The sequence below is a fragment of the Cricetulus griseus genome, chromosome X (genome assembly GCF_003668045.3).
Source record: "Cricetulus griseus strain 17A/GY chromosome X, alternate assembly CriGri-PICRH-1.0, whole genome shotgun sequence".
NCBI lineage: Eukaryota > Metazoa > Chordata > Mammalia > Rodentia > Cricetidae > Cricetulus > Cricetulus griseus.
This window is the reverse complement of record NC_048604.1, coordinates 60,306,712-60,325,374: the sequence shown is the minus strand read 5'-3', so window position 1 is coordinate 60,325,374 and position 18,663 is coordinate 60,306,712. Positions and strand designations below refer to the sequence as shown.

Here is an 18,663-nt window from a genome sequence, read left to right as displayed (position 1 = left end):
AGTCCCTGGGGAGCACATAGGGGCTGGGATATGGGGTTAGTGGGGGGCAGGGAGGAGTGGAGTGGGAGGGAACTGGGATTGACATGTAAAACAAGCTTGTTTCTTATTTAAATTTAAAAAGGAAAAATCAGTGCGTGTTTGCATGTATATATGTATGCATACATATATATTAGATAACAACTTTACTGTAAATATATTCATTGATTTAAAATCTGCTCCATATTTGGCTAAATATGAACAGAATAAAGCAAAATTCATTCAATGTTTTATTTATAAAGAACATTCCAAAGAGATTAAGAGCTTGACCAGTAAGATCATTGTCAAGTATCTCTAATTTTTAGGACAGCTCAATTCTTATTAAATTTAGTCATTCAACTTTTGAATTATGAGTACACATAGCTGGAACAACTTATTTTTTCTAAGGTTCTAAAATCTTTGTTTTACATCATTTAAAATCTACATACCTGACTGCCACTTTATTTTTTTTCCGGTTATTTTAGATGGGATTGTATACAAAAGTTTACAACTTTTCAAAATGTGCCCCCAAACTGAAAAGCTGGCAAAAATTCTGTCTCAATTGTGACTTTGGTAAATTAAAATAATCTTTTAGACTTTTTAAAGATTTTGCAATGATCAGAGAAATTCCACATTTCATTGTTGGAAATGATACTGTTGTCACATGCCACAGACTCAGTTTAAAGACTGTTTCAATGCCACTTGAGGCTACACGATTTATGACACTCTTCTATTTTCTGATAATTTCTATATAAGTAGGATATTCTTCTATATGATTTTCCAAATAGTTCCTACTTGGAACTATTTATCAGGGCCAACACACACACATATTTATATATATTTTTAAATATATATATTTAAAGTGTTAGGTAATAGTATTAATCTTTTATAAGAATGTATTTTTTTCTCATGAAATCAATTTTATATAAAATAGTGCCCTGTAATCCAAAAATTTTAGTTGATTATTCTAAAATATACTCAATAACACATATAATAAACATTTAATATATAACAATTTCTTGAAATTTATTTTATTTTATTATTTTTAATTAATTTTATTTAAATTAAAAACAATCTTATTTTACATACCCATCCCAGTTCCCTCTCCCTCCTGTCCTCCCACTCCCCCCACCATCTCCCCATCCCACTCCCCTACCACTCCTCAGAGAGGGTGAGGCCTCCCGTGGGAGATCATATAGATCTGTCACATCATTTAATACTGTAATACTATGTATTGATTCAGATTTGTACAGTTATGGGAGGTTAAATTATTAATGTAAAAACTATTCTTAGCTTTGAAGATTTACTTTACATCTACAAAGCCCATAATATTAACCTCAAACCATATCTTCCTCTGAATTTGTGAATTTCATGTTCAAGTGACCCCATTCTATCTCATTTTTAAATTTTTAAAGCCTCCATCATTGGTGCAGGGAAACAAGTCCAGATCCTCAAAGAACAGCTAGTGCTTTTCAGCATTGAGCAATCTCTGAAGCTCCCAAGTAACTCATTTAAAACCGTTTCAGGGTCCATTTCAGGTCTGCAAAGTAAGTCTGTCATATGGCTGGTGACTCAAAGCAAAATGTAACTTGTTCTAGAAATGATTAGTAAAGCAATGAAAAATAGGCCAAAATAGGAATCTCACTTAAGTTGAGATAAAGGAGTAAGGAAAACTGATTAATGTGGTATTATTAGTTAATTTTAATACTATGAAGAAATTTAAATAAGGAAAAAAGTAAGGACCATAAAAGGAAGCTTCTCTCTAAAGAATTGCAGTTGGGTCAAGACTTAGATATGAGGTAGGCACATACAATGGTGTTTCTGATAGTAGACTTTCAAAAAGTATTTATTATTTTTATTTGTGTGTGTGTGTGTGTGTGTGTGTGTGTGTGTGTGTGTGTGTGTGTGTGTGTGTGTGTACCTGTAAGAATTTATGTGCACTGCATGCTTACAGGTGGACGGAAGTCAAAGGGCATCAAGTCCCCTGGAACTGGAGTTATAGACAGTTGTGAATGCCCAACATTTATGTTGGGAACTAAACACAGGTTCTCTGCAAAAGCAGCAAGTGCTCTTAACCGCTAAGCTGTCTCTCTACCCCACATTGCAGATATTTATTTTTCTCCACCCCTGTTGTAGATATACTTTTAAGTTGACATATCTTCCATTTTATAACCTCAATTTATGAGATGACTACACCAAAATCGATACAAAGAAAACTAAACAAAATTCTAGTAATCTGTTCTCTCCCATTACTGTGCTTTTGTAAGAATTTTATAATTCTATTTTAAAGGTTGGACTTACATTATAAAATCAGGACATTTTTGCTCTGTATCTCAAATTAAAACTACTGATTTAAAATTAGTTTCACAGGAAACTAAGAAGAAACACAAAACAAATTTTTGTGAGACAAACTGTTTAATATGCCTCTAGAAACAGAGGATACAGGTGTCAGGATATAAACCTTAAAAAGTATTACTGTTACTTTTTGTTTGTTTGAGACAGTGAGTGTCTCATTGTGCAGGCCTGGATCACCTGAAACTCACTATGTTAACTAGGTTTCCTGAGTTGATTTTTTTCTTTTGAAGTCAGATTTACAAAGTGGTAGCTTTCTTTGTCATTTTCATACATATTTAAAATATTTTAAAAAATTAAATTCACTTTACAACTTATTTCTATCATTTTACTAAGTACTCTTTTACTTTTTAAGTTACTTTGATTTTTTATGAACATAATATTTGTACATATTTATGAGGTGATTAGGAAATGTTACTATTTGTTTATGGTAAATAGGTTCAAAATACTCTCTGAAGTCTTTGAGATACACAAAGTATTATTTTCAATTATATCAAGCCCACTGTGCCATAGACTGCAAGAACTTACTGCGTTTGCACTACTATTCTTTTTTTAAATTTCATTTTACATTCCAACCACAGTTCTCACGACCCCCCCCTTGCCTCTCCCACTCCCCTCCGTTTGCCTCTCTCCAGCCCACCCCTAGTCCACTTCTCCTCATGGGTAAGGACTCCCATGAGGAGTCAACGTAGTCTGTTGGGGAAGGGCTAGGCTCCTCTCCCATGCACCACTAGTCTTTAAAGAGAATGAAACTAGAAATTGAAAATTTTACTTTAATAATTGAAGCTGTGTGATACTATTTCATTGCTCCCTTTGCCTGAAGAGGAATCACCTGCTACACAGGTGATTTAGATTATTCCAAGCAATGTGTAATGGTACACACCTATTATTCCAGTACTTGGCAGGTGGAGGCAGAAAGGATCAGGTGTTCAAGGTTATCCTCAGCTACAGGGAGCCTGAAGCCATCCAGAGAGCTACATGAGACCCAGTCTCAAAACTACCAAAATGAATGCAGTATCTAAAATATGCAATCATATTAGCACTTTCCTATGATTCTCAAAAGTCTGGAAATGGTGTAATTTTTTTAAAGTTTCAGTTCACTAGGGATGCATGTCATTCAATATGACTTCAAGTTTTAAAATTTTCTTCTTCCTTACTAATTTTCTGAGTAAATCATCTATAATATAAAATAAAAAATTTAAGAAAATATCAGTGTACCTGTAGAAGTGAAAAATAATAGAAAGAACATCATTAAAACTGTAAATAAATTAAAGAAGGCTTCAGAGTCCTTTTTAGAAAACTCACCTAAATTTTTAGTAAGATTATTTTGCTTCAATTAATGCCAGCCAGTGAACTCTGATTAGTATACTCAAATCAGTAGAGTCAGGAGAGTATTCCACAAAATTGCATCATCCATAAGAATCACATGGGATGGGTGTTAAGAACATCCTTTTCAAGTTTTCCCCTAGAGAATCAGAGCACTTGGAGCATAAGCCTGCACTATTTTTAACAAGCCCCTAGACCCCACCATGCCAGCATACATATGTCAGTGGTTCTTATGGTCAGACAGGGCTGTAAAACAGGTAGCCACGAAGTGGATCTTCCAGTTATCGACTGCTCCTTCCAGGTTTGTCCTGAATTCCAGGAGCAAAAGAAGATGATCATTTATTTTCAGGTTGGCAATATAGGAGTATACTTCCTTATCCCTCCAAACTTGAATGAAACAGACACTTAAACACCTTCTTCATTCTATTTTTCTTTTATACAAGACTATGGAAACCCTAAGGGAATAAAAATTAAAACAAAACGTGTTTCTACAAAGAAAAGAAAAACAGACACAGGGACTCATGCCCAAAACAGACTGTAGCTTTTCCCTTTCCCTGATTATACTACAAGGAAAAACAATTAAGATTGTGCAATCTAAATGAGAAACAACCTGGATTCTTACTCAGTTCAATCATTTAAAAAATATATAAGATCCTAGCCATTGTGCCTTTGGTTTCTTCATTTGCAAAATCAACATAAATGCTTGTCCTATCTCTTACTCTATATTGTTTTACAAGGATTAGAATGAGACAATCTGCGAAACTATTAAAATGATACATGGAAATGCTTCAGAACATTTGTCATGACATATACTTTGGACTATTGCCTCAAAAGCACTAGCACCGAAAGAAATAGTTTTAAAACGCTGTTAAATAAAAATAAAGCTCTCAACAAGAAAGAAAACATCACTGAGTGATGAGGTAATATAAAAAGGTTGGAGTAAATATATGCAAACTATACACATGACAAATTATTAATATGCAGATAATATCAAGGAACACAAATAACTCAAAAGCAAAAAATACATTTATTTTAAGGGCAAGTGGTCTGAAAAGATAGTTTTCAAAGAAGGTAACAAATGACCAGTCAATTGTTGCATAATCCTTTACCTAGGGAGAAGCAAACAAATATCTATTTACTTCAGGCAGGGTACCAAGAATACATTAAACTTAGGAGTTTAGCAATGTCCAACCCTTGTGAACTAATACATCTACTGGTGAATATGAGTGAAGAGTAACTTAAAGACCCTAAGTGACCCCCAATTACCTGCATCACTACTGAGTCTTGTTTCATTGTAGATGAAGACTTCATATAAAATGAATCATAGAATCCTCCATTCAGCAAACTTTCCACTTCCTATATACTCTAGTGCCTCTCAAGGTTACTCGCAGCTGGGAGAGTAGTAGAAGGGTATACTGGACAGAATCGAAAGTGAAGGACTTGTGACCCTCCCCCTTCCTCCTGCCTCCTTCATCTAAGGAATGATAACAACTCCATTATATTACCACAGACCTATCACTACATTGTTTAGCTCAATTAGTTGTCATGGTTTCTAAGACAGTCTCTGCTCCAACATGGTGATGAGATCATGGTATACACCCAGTAAAAAAAAAAAAATAAAAAAATAAAAGTCAAACTACAACACAATTCTGCCAAAAAAGAAAGCTAGCTATCACTAATCATTAAAGAAATACTAATCAAAACCACAGTCTTTCTGGTTCTTTTAATAAATTAAAACTACCACATTGTATTATCACCTCACATAGGCAGGAACTTGTCTGTCTTAGAAAAAATGTCTTCCAGATAACAAGGCTTTAAGAGAAGGCTTCAAGCAGGACAGGAATGCACATCTCTCCTCTAGCCCTGGGTCACAAGAAGCCTGGCCATTCTCCAGTCTTACAGGTCATGTACTAGCCAGGCCCATAGGTCATATTAACCAAGTCAATTGTTCCGGATAAGCCTCCATCTGAAATTTTACCCAAAAGTATGCTAAGTACTTTCCAAACACCTGGTTCAACCGAATAGCAGAACCAGTGGGGCCTTTAATGACCTAATTTGGTAATGTCAAGGGAACTCTGCCTACTTCTTTGTGGTTCAGCATGTTTCCCCATCTCCCACTCCATAAGGAACTTTAAAAGAACACTTCTTTTGTTGTTCAGGTGAGCTGGCACTTTGCTTTAGATCCAGCTGTGCTACCAGATCTAATGAACCTTTCACCTAAAGGGCAACCCCATGACTCTATGCCTCCCTTGAACTGTACTCTTCTGTCCTAAAATCTAACATTTTGGTGCCCAAACCTGAGGCAGCTATTATTAAGGTGGATTGCTCTGTGGGGCTGCTGAACTTTTTCCAGTCCTGTTTTTGCATCTAACAGCAGTCCTTGCAGGCTCCAGGATTCCCTGCCTATCTGTTCCAGAAATCTTAAGAGGTCAGGGGTTTACTCAAGCCTTGGAATTGTTATCTCAACAAAAAGACCAGTTCAGTCCAGAGACGCCAATGCCTGGACTTATAATTAACTGGCAGTAGCCTGATGACAATTCTAGAAAAGAAGCTGAGGTATGCAGGGATACTTTTTTCCTTTGCACCCTTTCTTCTGGATCTGTTTAACTCACCAGATTTCATAATGAGTACCACCAAATCCCATCTAACTAAGGAATCTCCATTTTGCTGCCTTTTGCATAACCTCAAAGCTTTTTATCCTGCGGGAGACATCAAACACTGATTTTCTTTGAGTGTACTGTATGGCGACAAACAAAATGGATAACAATAGTCCAGTGGCCTGAAAGTTGTACCTTTGATTTTAACATCCTTAGAGATTCAGAGAACTTCATACAGAGCTTTTGCAAGTTGTCTGCAGTTCCTTAATGCAGGCTTTCTTCCTTCTCTTCCACTGACTCTCTCTCTGTCAATCTTTTACCACCTTCGACATCCTGCTACTGAATGGAAAACCTGTTGTTTTGGAAAAATGTCCTCATTCCAAGAGGCTCCTTCCCTTACTTTGACCCTGCTGACTAGGCTGACCCTCCTTCTGCTTATGTCCTTCCAGCACCCCACCCCAAGCCAGTTTCCTCTCCTACACCTTCAGAACTGCCTTCTTCATCCTTCTTGCCTTGCACCCCTGGTTACCCTAAGCCATCATGCTCCATTTCTCTTCCACGAGGCATTAACTAAAACCTCAAAATCATCCACCCATTGGTGCAGACCTGGGACTGTGTGAAGTGAAGTCTGAAATAGAACTCCAAGTAGGAACTCCCAGATCCAGTCCGTGGATTCTGGGACTGTGTGGAGCCCCAGAATCATCATTAGAGAGCCCCAGAACCAGTCTCGTCTCCTTCTCTGCCCCTATCTGTCTGCCTAATAAGCCACCCCATCCATCACTCCATGGTGTGATTACTGGAGGCTCCACCCAGCCCCCAGAGTGTCCCCAAGCCTGAAAACCTAGCATTATTCAGATAGTCTATAACCCACACAACAAATGGGAGAGAAGATAAGCAAACCACAAAACACCACAAAATCACCTAACTCCAGATGCTTAGATCTGATGCAAAAAATAAAACAACATGAAAAGCAAAGACAATATGCATCCTCCCGAAACCAGTACCCTAATCCTAATAATCCCTAAGAAAAGCAATGTAGCTGATGCACAAGACAAGGACTTAGAGCAATTATAAACATGTTCAATGAGTTCAAAGAGGACACGAACAAATGCCTGAATAAAGACTGAAAAAATACAGTCGAGTGAAATAATGAAAACAATTCACTATATGAAAACAAAATTAAACAAAAGGAATCAATGAAGAAAGGCCAAACTGATATAAAACTTGAAACGAAAGAATCAGGAAGTCCAACAAAAACTTCACAGGTAAGCCTCACCCACAGAGTGGAGATGGACATGAGAATCTCAAGCACTGAAGACAAGATAGAAGAAATGGAAACTTCGGTCAAAGAAAACACTAAGTAATAACAATAATAAAAGACAGCAACAAAACAGCCAGGAAATCTGGGACACTATGAAAACACCAAATCTGTGAATAATAGGACTAGAGGAAGGAGAAAAGAAAACCAGGTCAAAGGCACAAAGAATATTTTTCAACAAAATCACAAATGATAATTTCTCAAATTTGAGGAAAGAGATGCCTATCAAGGTGCAAAAGGCAGCCAGAACACCAAGTACACAGAACCAAGAAAGAAACTCCCTGTGGACCACAATAATTAAAATACTAATTTTACAGAATAAAGGATATCAAAAAGCTTCTAAAGAGAAACAGCAAAGTCACATGTTAAGCAGGCTTATCAGAATAACAGTTTTTTAAAAAATGAATAACTTTTATTTGTATGAATGTCTTCTTGCATGTATACCATATGTGTGTCTGGTGCCTGTGTGCAATAGAACTGCAATATATGCAATAGAACTGGGGTTACAGACTTTGATCTGCCACATATGAGTCCTGGGAATCAAACTTCTGTTCGTTGGAAGATAAGGCAGTGCTCTTATCTGTTAAGCCTTCTTTCTCACTCCAATACCTGACTTTTGAATGGACACACGGGTTACTGTTACTGACCTCCGGATCCAAGAGACCTAAACGGTGGCGGATCATTAGACCTCCATCTTTACATCTATGTTTTATTATCCACAGCTTCTCCTAACACTCCAGACAGTCTCCAAGAACTCCTCCTATTTTTGACTCCAAACTATGCAAGCCACTCTCTACAAACTACTGAAATATCCCTATATAGATGTCTTTCCCTAAAGACAACTATACTTCTCTTTTCTTCCTCTCTCTGCTTTCCCCAGCCCTGCCCCCCTCAAAAACCATTTCTCATTATTTCTCTGATATTAGGCTATGTTCTTAAGCATTTTCATAATGTTCCTGACTATGGGATCATAATCAAAATACATGAACCACCTAGCAGTGTATACTATGGCTACCTCGGACTCAGTTCAGGAGTGGGGGGTCCCTCCAACCTGGTATCATTTTACAACCTCTGGACTTCTTGCACTAACCTGGCTTAACCTTAGCCAATGGATCACCAGTTAAATATCTACACTAATTCTAAATATATGTTCCATATTATCCACATGCTATTAGCATTTTGGAAGGAGAGGGGCTTCTTAGCTTCCAAGGGGTCCCTCATAATTAGCAAAATCCTAATCCCAAAACTATTATAAACTGCCTATCACAGCAGGTAGCTGTCCTGCATTATAGGCAACATCAAAACCAAGATTCTCTTATGAGGCTAGAAAACCAGAAGACTGACTGGGAGGCTAAATTTCAGGCCATGCATTCTTCCCCTCTCCTCATTGTCTTGTCTTTTAATCTTCTGCTTGCTCACCTAAATTTAGAGAAGGGGGCTATCCCAGGAAGGTACTACCTTATATTAAAGCTGGTTTACAAAACAGGTCAAAATAATTTAATCTAAGTGGGATACACTTAAAAATGTTGCAGCTCTTTATGCTGTCTGCACGTCCTCTTGTTCAGCCATCTGGACATACCTTCCATTCATCCCTGTGTCCCCGCCCTTTCACCTCTGCAGCTAGCTAGACTCAGATCAGCAGTTTGCCCCTCAAACCTGTGACTTGCAGCTGCCTGACTCATATCAGAAACTCCTTCCCTGCGGGTCCCTTCTGGCTTACTATCTTATCAGCACAAAGACTCTTACATCTCCGTTTGTTTCTCAATATCAGCTTCTCAGTGCTCTGCAAAATTCCTTGCCCCTTTGAACACTGTAGTCATTGTGCAACATTTAAACATTCTCACGTACACACACGGAGACAGACAGATAGACCGATAAACAGACAGATGCATTTGCTTTATGGTGTGTAATGTGCAACCTGAAAATAAATCTTACTAAATAATATTAGAACATAAAAAAACATATGTTCCCTTCATGAGGGTTACCAAGGAAATTGGGACTGTCTGGCAAGTAGCTGACACTGAAACTCCAAAGTCTTGTAAAATTATTTTTGTTTAATAACTTCTGACATTGAAGAAAAACACAAACACATTTTTCTATATTTCTGACATAGCACGATACTCAAGTTAGACTTTAGTGAAATAATATTTTTCTCTGTTTGTGGTGCACTATATAGGGTAAATGGACATTTATTCACATCTCCCCTAGAAAAAATATTGTGACAAGGTGACACAGACAGAGAGCAGAAGACAGAAGTTATCTGCTTCTGGAGAAACAGTTCTATGAAAGGGGGAAGCTAAAAACAAGCACCTGGAATCTTTAGTCAGGTTTGCAGGTAAAGATGGGTCATACAAGTTGGTCTGTAAAGAGGAGAGGACTATTTTTTCAAATGCAGACACAAGCTGAAATGTATAAAAAACATGGCAATAAGGAAAAGAATAAAAATCAAATTAACAAAATGAATCTTCAGTAAGGAACCCTAAAAAAATGAAGTATATGAATTACCTGACAAAGAAGCTCAATATATTACAAAAGTCATAGGTGACTATTGAATTTGAAACCGGAACATGATGCATGACTAAAAGGAATATATTAACAAGATGAATGTGATGAAGAAGGACCAACTAGATTCTAGTTACTAGAAATTAAGGAGCTGAGTCATGTAATAACAGAATTAAAAATTAACAAAACATTTAACCTGCAGTCTTAAGCAGAAGAAAGGATCCGTGAGCTTAGAGACATGCAGTATGAGGATAAAAAGGAAAGAAATGATAACCAGGGATGAAGAAAGGGCAAGTGGGCTACGGGGTATTGTCCAGTAAACAAATACATATGTGAAAGGAGTCTTACAATTGCAAGAATAAATAATAATGATCATTTAAATTTTCAAATACAACTGTTAATTTGTATGTTAGGATTGGGCATGCCATAGACTTTGTGTGAACATCTTGTAAGAGTAGGTTCTCTCCTTCCACAATGTGGACCTAGGAATCAAACTTAGATGCTTCAGCATGGCAGCAAGTGTCTTTACCTGCTGAGTCATCTTGCAGGCCCAAGATCATCTAAATATGTAAAGTTACAAAATTGTATTACATATTGGGAATGTACTTAGAGAATAGACTGCAGATGCTGTCACCACAGAAGCAAAGGACTTATTCTAGTCATTAGAGCATTTGCTTATAGCCTTTGCAAGCTCTTACATCTATTCACAGCTCTGAAACAAACGAAACCAAGAATGATAAATACATAAGATGGATATGCTTTCTTCAATGTACAAGTTTATAAAAATTATATTGTAAACCATAAGTGTAATAATTTCCTTTAAAAGTAAAATTATTTAAAATAACTAAAAATTTGTAAGTGCTGGAAGTATGCTTTGCCTATTTGTGTAACACTCCATTTAAACTATTCAAAGATATGAAACATGGACTATAGGTCTTTGAGCATGTTAGGCAAATGCTTTACCAGGAAGACAAACACCCCATTTACATGTAATCTTTTAAGCCATAAGCTCATGTTGTATTTTAATGCAATTTATCACAATCATTATAAAAATTGAGATAGTTTTGCCATGCTTACCACACTACATCTTTGAAATCCAATGTGTACTTCATACTTATTCCATATATCATTTTGTAGGCTACATTATTATATGTACTATAACTGTGTGTAAATTTCATGAGATTTGGTTTTTAAATATTAGTTTTTAAACTATGTTAAAATACCCACATGCAATAGTAACTGGATGGAATATTAAAGATTTATTGAGGTATAATTAAGATACATTTTAAATTCACTTCAATAATTTCATTCTTTCTTCTAAAGTTTTCTTTTCATTTCTTTGTTGCCTTAACTTCTCTCAAGTTCACTTAGTATGTATTTTTTCACCTCCATGCCAATACTGAGCCAATTACCAAAGAGTTTATGTTAGATGTATTTTTCAATACTATACTTTTATTTATTTCACTCTGATAATGTCTAATGCTTTCTTTAGATTATTTTATTAAGTACTGGGGATAGAAGCCAGTGCTCAGTGCATGGCAAGCACTCTACCGACTGAGCTATCCTGCCACCACCCATCTGCTGTTTTTTAATACAACCTGGACCTTTTTACTGAAGTTTTTCACCATTTGTGTTCTAACTTGTTTGTCAGATATTACCATGTCTGACTCACCTCCTTGTTTGTGTCAGTAGACTGCCTTTTATCACTCATGTCGCAACATTCCTGTTTCTTTGTGCACTAAGGAATTTCCACCAGCTTCCTGGACGTTTGACCATTATCTTCCAAGGCTTTCGGTTTTATCTTTTTTTAATAGATACTTCTCCCCTTAAATTTAGCATAGAAATTCTGGTGGTTTATACAGTTCTGTCACATCAATGAGTGGGAAGTCTTTTGGAAACTAGCCTTCCAGGCAACCAAGTTCTAAACAGAGGGGTTTTAGCATGGCCAAGAATACACTCAGTTTCCCTGCTGCCCAGGCCCAGAACAGGCCAACCATTGTCACACTGACAAGTCATATATTATCTAGGAACTTTGTTCTGTGAAAATTTCCATTCACCCCTTAACTGGAGATGTACTTGGAACTTCGAAAACATCTGCCTTAGCCCTGAACCATAATGCATTTTAACCTAATATGGTAATGTCGACGTCGACTGACTTAAGATCTGCTTTTTGTGGTACAACATTTAACCCCTTCCTAAGAAAACATTCAAAAACAGCACCCTTTGCTTTCCCTAAGTAGGCTGTACCTTTACCTCAGACACTGCCTCAAGGTTGACTTCAATTCACCTTTTTCATGACTTGAGGCATGTCTGCAACCACCATGTTCTTGTAATTCTGGAAACCTAACAGAGTTATAGTTTCATAATTCTTTAATTTCTATGTTCTTTGATGTTATTTTCATGAGATCTGACATCATTGATGCTTCTACTAATCTTGTTAGTGCTGCCTAAAGTGATGGAAACTCAAAAACTTTTGAGATTACCTTTCCTACTAATGCTACTCAGTAGACCCATATCTGTATAAAGGAAAATGGATTCACCGTATTTCAAAGGCTTCCTGTTGTGGCTTGTTTCTTCTTGATGATGCTGATTATTAGCCTTGTTTGATATGTGGAATACGAAACTGTGTAGTGTATAAGACACAGAGAGAGGCTCCCCAGACAAGCCTGTTTGTTGTAGAATCCTCCTTTAGCATTCTAGCTGACTGTCTCTTAGAGAGGGAAAGTTCTGTCTCAGTTAGAAAGGTGAGCACTTCCTTCATTGCAAACTGTCAGTACCAGTTTCTTTCCAGTTGATCTTCCTTGCCAAGTTACCAAACTTATTTATAGAACTCTTATGGGTAGGGACAGTATGGTTCTTCCATGCCCTGGATTCTATAATCATGTCACCTTCTTTCAACTTTTCAGAAATCTCTTACTTTATGGGCAAGAGAAAGAAATAAAGAATCTGGATGGTCTTGTACCAAATCTGAAGTCTTAGCTCTAATTTCATTTGTCTTCAAACCCATCAACCATTTTGTAACTTAAGTTACCTTTCTAAATGCCCATTTATTTATTTTTCATGGCTTAATAGTTTTCTACATACCTGTTACAATTAAGCATTCTGGGTACTTGATTAAATACAGTTTTATGGGTCCTACAGAGAGTCCATAAGAAAACACAATCTTACTGAATTTATATATTACAGTTCCAAACCCAGAGTAGTTATAAATATTAGTTACATGTTCTTTCTAAGTACTTAATTGTAGTAAGTGCTAAAGCATATTAGGAAATATTTAATATCCTTAAGATTAAATTGTATGATCAACTAAATAGTAGAAAACTAAGATTTTGATTTGCTTTAAATGTTTTCTTTAGTTATAAATCCATTTTCTTTCATCTTTAGTTAGCATTTTCTTTTTTAAACTGTATTGCAAAAAAACATTGCAAATAAAAATACAAATTTGTTTATAAACAAAAGTAGTACTGACCACAGAATACTCTGTATATTGATTTCTGTATTTTAATGAAGACTGTTTTTGTCAGATTAAACACTATGTGTGGGCATCTAGTCTGTGAACCTGTAACGGTTGCCACACCTCCCTTGGGCGTGGTCTGAGGCAGAAGGAAGTGGAAAGAGGGAAGGTTGAGGCATGGCTTTCCTTTGCATGCTCTTTCTGATGGGTCAGCCAATCCAGTAGGAAGGGCAGAGAAATGCTCCCACCACTGTTCTTTGTATTTTTCTGTGCAATTGTTCCCCAATAAACATCTATTTATCATTTATCTTGGGTCTAGTGAAATAATTACATGCTCACCTTTAACTATGAGTTAGAAATACACTCTTTTGAGACAATTCAGTTTTATCAAAGGTCAGTTTTACAAGTTCTATAAAAAAATCATAAAAAAATATTTTCGAAGGGCGTTGGTGGCGCACGCCTTTAATCCCAGCACTCTGGAGGCAGAGGAAGGAGGATCTCTGTGAGTTCGAGGCCAGCCTGGTCTCCAGAGAGAGTGCCAGAATAAGCTCCAAAGCTACACAGAGAAACCTTGTCTCGAAAAACCAAAAAAAATTTTTTTTTCAATGATACTCCACTAAGAATATGAAAGGAAATTCATTTGTTACTTTAAAACAAAGATTACTTACTGCTCTTTTCCTAGAACACCCTGTAATCCAAGGCACAGTAAGGTTTCCTGAAATCTGTGAAAACAACAAATGAAATCTTAGTACGGTATATATTAACATTGCTTGCAATGCTGATAAACACTAAAAAACATTGTATATGATGTGATGAAGACATATAAATCTGTATTCAGAATATATTCCAAATCAATGGCATTATTTCCTTACCAATTTAAAGGGCCGTTCCTTGCAGAAACAATTAGAAATGGCGTAAAATTTCCTCAGAAATTAAAAAATAAATACTTGTTAAGTCCTGTAGAGGATATGAAAGTGTATGGAAAATAAAATTATTTTTAAAAATTTAATGTTGTGTGGATTAAGTGGAAAGGAGAACTTTTAAAATAGTTCATCACAAAGCAAAAGATAGCACTACAAATGAAACACATTATATATTTATTTTGAACACTTAACACTTACTGATGTAAATATTATTATAGTCACCCTCTTCATATGAACCTTAGAAACACTGTTTATCTAAATTGTGTCCTCACTAGTTATCTGTTCTGCTATGCCTTCCACCCTTTATCCACCCTTATCACAGAATGATAAAATGTAGATTGTAAAAGACCACTGAATTAAAGGATGCTACTTTTGTATAATGAATGCCTAACTTTAAAAGGTAACAAAGGTGAACTTTTAAGCCACATCATCTATACATCAAGACTTTTTAGATATGAATGTGTCCAGCAAAATTTGTTCTTTTTGGGTCACGGTCCAGTATTAGTGTTGATAATGAAGTTCTGCAATATTACAATCATGGACAGACAAATACATCTTCCATAGTCTACAAGTATTTCATATCTTAGCAAATACTTGCCAATATTTTCTCCAACAACAAACATGTTGAGAGATTTTTAACTTTTACAAATGGAACAGAGTATTGGTCATAGCTAAAAATATACTTACTTCAACTCTTTGTATAATGGACATGTAAACTTGGCTTAATATAGTAAAAAGCATTTTTATTCAATGTAAAATATTTTCACTCAATGTACAATAAAATAGTGATTAGCTGAAACCTGAAGGTCATGACAGAGTGTGAATGATTGATTTTTAATTTTAAATAAGTATAGTAAATCAACTAAAATAATCACATTATATGTTCCACACAAATAGAGATATCCAATTATTTTGAATTATCACCTTACATATGCCTATTAGTGAGAATCATTCAAAAGAATCTACACAGAACCTCTAGAAAACAAGTCGGCTATCACAAAGAATTATGGATAAAACAGAATTCTAAAACAGCAACTACTAAAGAGTTGGGTGATAGTAAAATTTTATATTCAACTAACGTCTATTGTAATGTATTCTTTAATTCCTTTTATTTCTAGCACAATTCAGAGAAGCTAGATTTACTTTTAAAATTTGATATTGAAAAATACAGCTGGGCACTGGTGGCGCACGCCTTGAATCCCAGCACTTGGAAGGCAGAGACCAGCCTGGTCTACAAAGTGAGTGCCATGACAGGCTCCAAAGCAATACAGAGAAACCCTGTTTCGAAAAACAAAAAGCAAAAAAATGGAAAAATACTATATATAGATAAACATTCATTTAACTTCAGGGATTTTTGTTTGGTACAAGATTGAAGGCAGGATTCTCACTCACTAGAACCTATAAAACATAGCACTCAAATGAAATGTTCTGTATAAACAGCCTGGTTTAGAAAATTATGAAATAATTTACAAGGAGTCAAGGTGGATCATATAAATATTTCAGAACTTACAAAGCTCCACAAGGGCTGTATATTTTAAACTAGGAATTTTAAGATGTTCTAAACTCATTATAATAATGTTGTCATTGTTGAAAGCATTTGGAAAACTTGGAAATGTCAGTTCACTTCTTATGCCGAGATTCTGTCTCATTACTTCACACACCTTTTATTGTAACTAAGAAATACACCCTAGATTAAACATTCATACTATTCACTAAATGTGGCTCCGAATGAATTCTATTTTCCAAAATCAAATTTTAATGACGATTTGTCATCACTAAAAGCATTTAAAAGAATCCCACAGGTTCTTAAAACAATTGTAAAAGACTTCAAAAACTTTTTGACAAATTAAACATTATTGAAATAAGTAGATATAACTTTCCAAGGTATCCAATTTAAATTCTGTTCAAATGTCTTTCAGGTATCTCTCCTATATGAGATCGTTACAGGAAATAAAAAGATAGGTGAAAACCTAATTTCCTGCAGGGCAAGAACTATGATTTGAAAGGAAGAGATAAGGCAGGTACATGAAAGATTTTAATACAAAGAAAACTATAGTGAGAGTTATAATGGATGTCCAATAAATAAAGTAATAGGAGTTCAAAGTATGACAAAATTACACCAACTTGTGGATTGGTATCTCAGCTGAACCTTAAAAACTGAGTAGAATATTGATAGAAATAAAAAGAGATATTACAAAAAAAATAGTATCACCATGGTGACATAAAAGGATACCTGTGGCCAGGCATTGGTGGCACACACCTTTAATCCCAGCACTCGGGAGGTAGAGGCAGGCGGATCTCTGTGAGTTCAAGGCCAGCCTGGTCTCCAGAGCGACTGTCAGGATAGGCTCCAAAGCTACACAGAGAATCCCTGTCTCAAAAAACCAAAAAAAAAAAAAAGGGATACCTGTGTCAGAGGAAATGTCAATTCAACTCGTAGGTGGAAGTCACTTTGTGGAAGTGAGGAATGCTATATACACTTCAATCTAATTCTGTAGAAAATATGGAGCTGTTGAAATTTCTGTGGCACACCTGTCATGTGGCAGAACTATATTTTTGTGTATTAGGAAGTTTAATGTGCCGCTTGTATATATGAAAAGTACATAAACTTTTATATGAATTGCCACACAGGTAATCCAGGCTTGAATCCAAGATAGGATAAAGTAGGAAAGGAGAAGAGAAATGCAAAATATACATATATTCAAAGACACGAGACAGAAAATAATTGGATGCTTGGAAGATTACAAAGGCCTTTGTTTAATGACCATCATAAAGCTATTTCAGAGAGAGGCCAATCCATTCAATCCAACCAAGAATTACAAGTTTAATACAAAGAAATACCTTCTGCTCAAAATCTGTGTCTTATGGCTAAGAATAGATATATTTAAAAAACACACAATTGCTTGGATATAAATGAGAATTATATTGTGTGTGTAGTTGAGCATATTAAACCCAAATGTAACACACATGTTTCATGTAAAATCATTATTACACTTGAAACTGATGATTTACACCAATATATTAATTATACATTAAACACTACTTTTAATGGGTGTACATTCATAAGAATCCATTAGTTTTTATGGATTACTTAAGGAATTTTTAAAAATGATTTTTGAATCATTTCCTTTCAGAGAATATATACTGTGGGGCATTTTCTTGATTAATAGTTGCTGTGGGAGTGCCCAGCTCACTGTGAGCAATGCCACTCCTGGTCAGGTTGTCCTGAGTGATATAACAAAGCAAACATTGGAGAGCAAGTCAGTTAGCAGCATTCCTCTATTGTCTCTGTTTCAGTTCCTGTCTTCAGGCTCAATGTGTTCCTGGCCAAAGTTCCTTCAGTGATGGATTGTGATGTAGAAGTGTAAGTCAAATAAACCTTTTCTTCCCAAGTTGATTTGGGCATGGTGTTTTATTACTGGGTATTGTTGTGACAGACCAGACCATGTCACTCTTGGGAGGATTGTGATTTGATTTGTGACACTGGGCTGGAAAAGTCATTGATTACTCAGAGCACTCAGAGCTTAATAAGCTGCTCTATAGTAACTTGAAAGATAATGCTGAAAAATATGCAGAGAATGGAAGTCTGGCTTGTTATGTTTTAGAGGGAAGTTTTTTGAGAATCCTGCAAAGACTTTATCCAGGCCATTCAAATAATATTTTAAGTTACAAATATACGATACTTCGTCAGCTGGGGCTGAAAAATCAGTTATGATTAATTAACAAGAAATAAGAACCACTACAATGAAACCTCTGCTTTACTGGGACAATTGACCTGGATGGCATTGGCTGACAGATCAACTATGATTAATAAGATACCAGCATCATTGAGGGTAAATTTTTGGGGAAGTATTCCCTCAGGTTCGGCACACAGAAACTGTGGTCGAGAGGAGGACAAGGCTGCATCTCATGTTGGCAGCCAAACTTAGTATGTGTAAGAATCTCAAACATGGAACTGGTTATGAAGACTTGAAGTAGCCCTGGAAAGCACTGAGGCTTCACACTATGAATGGTCAGGAGAGGCTATTGGTGACAACTAAATCCTCAGTTGTAGAGGAAATCTGAGGATTGAAGGTATCGTGGTGAAGTGCCAGGGCTTGGAATGAAATAACTGGGTTGGAGTCCTGAGGCTGAGAGTTCATTGGTCAAGGTGCAGCATGTGGAGACCCCAGCACT

General features: G+C 36.0%; 1 protein-coding gene across 1 annotated transcript in view; it reads right to left on the bottom strand.

The window, feature by feature from the left end:
* The window catches only part of Hdx (highly divergent homeobox), a 112,989-nt gene that overhangs the window by 73,969 nt on the left and 20,357 nt on the right, over positions 1-18,663 (bottom strand). The window contains exon 3 of the mRNA XM_027432867.2: positions 14,233-14,286. Coding sequence (XP_027288668.2) covers positions 14,233-14,286 — 54 coding nt within the window. The remainder of the gene's footprint in view (positions 1-14,232; positions 14,287-18,663) is intronic.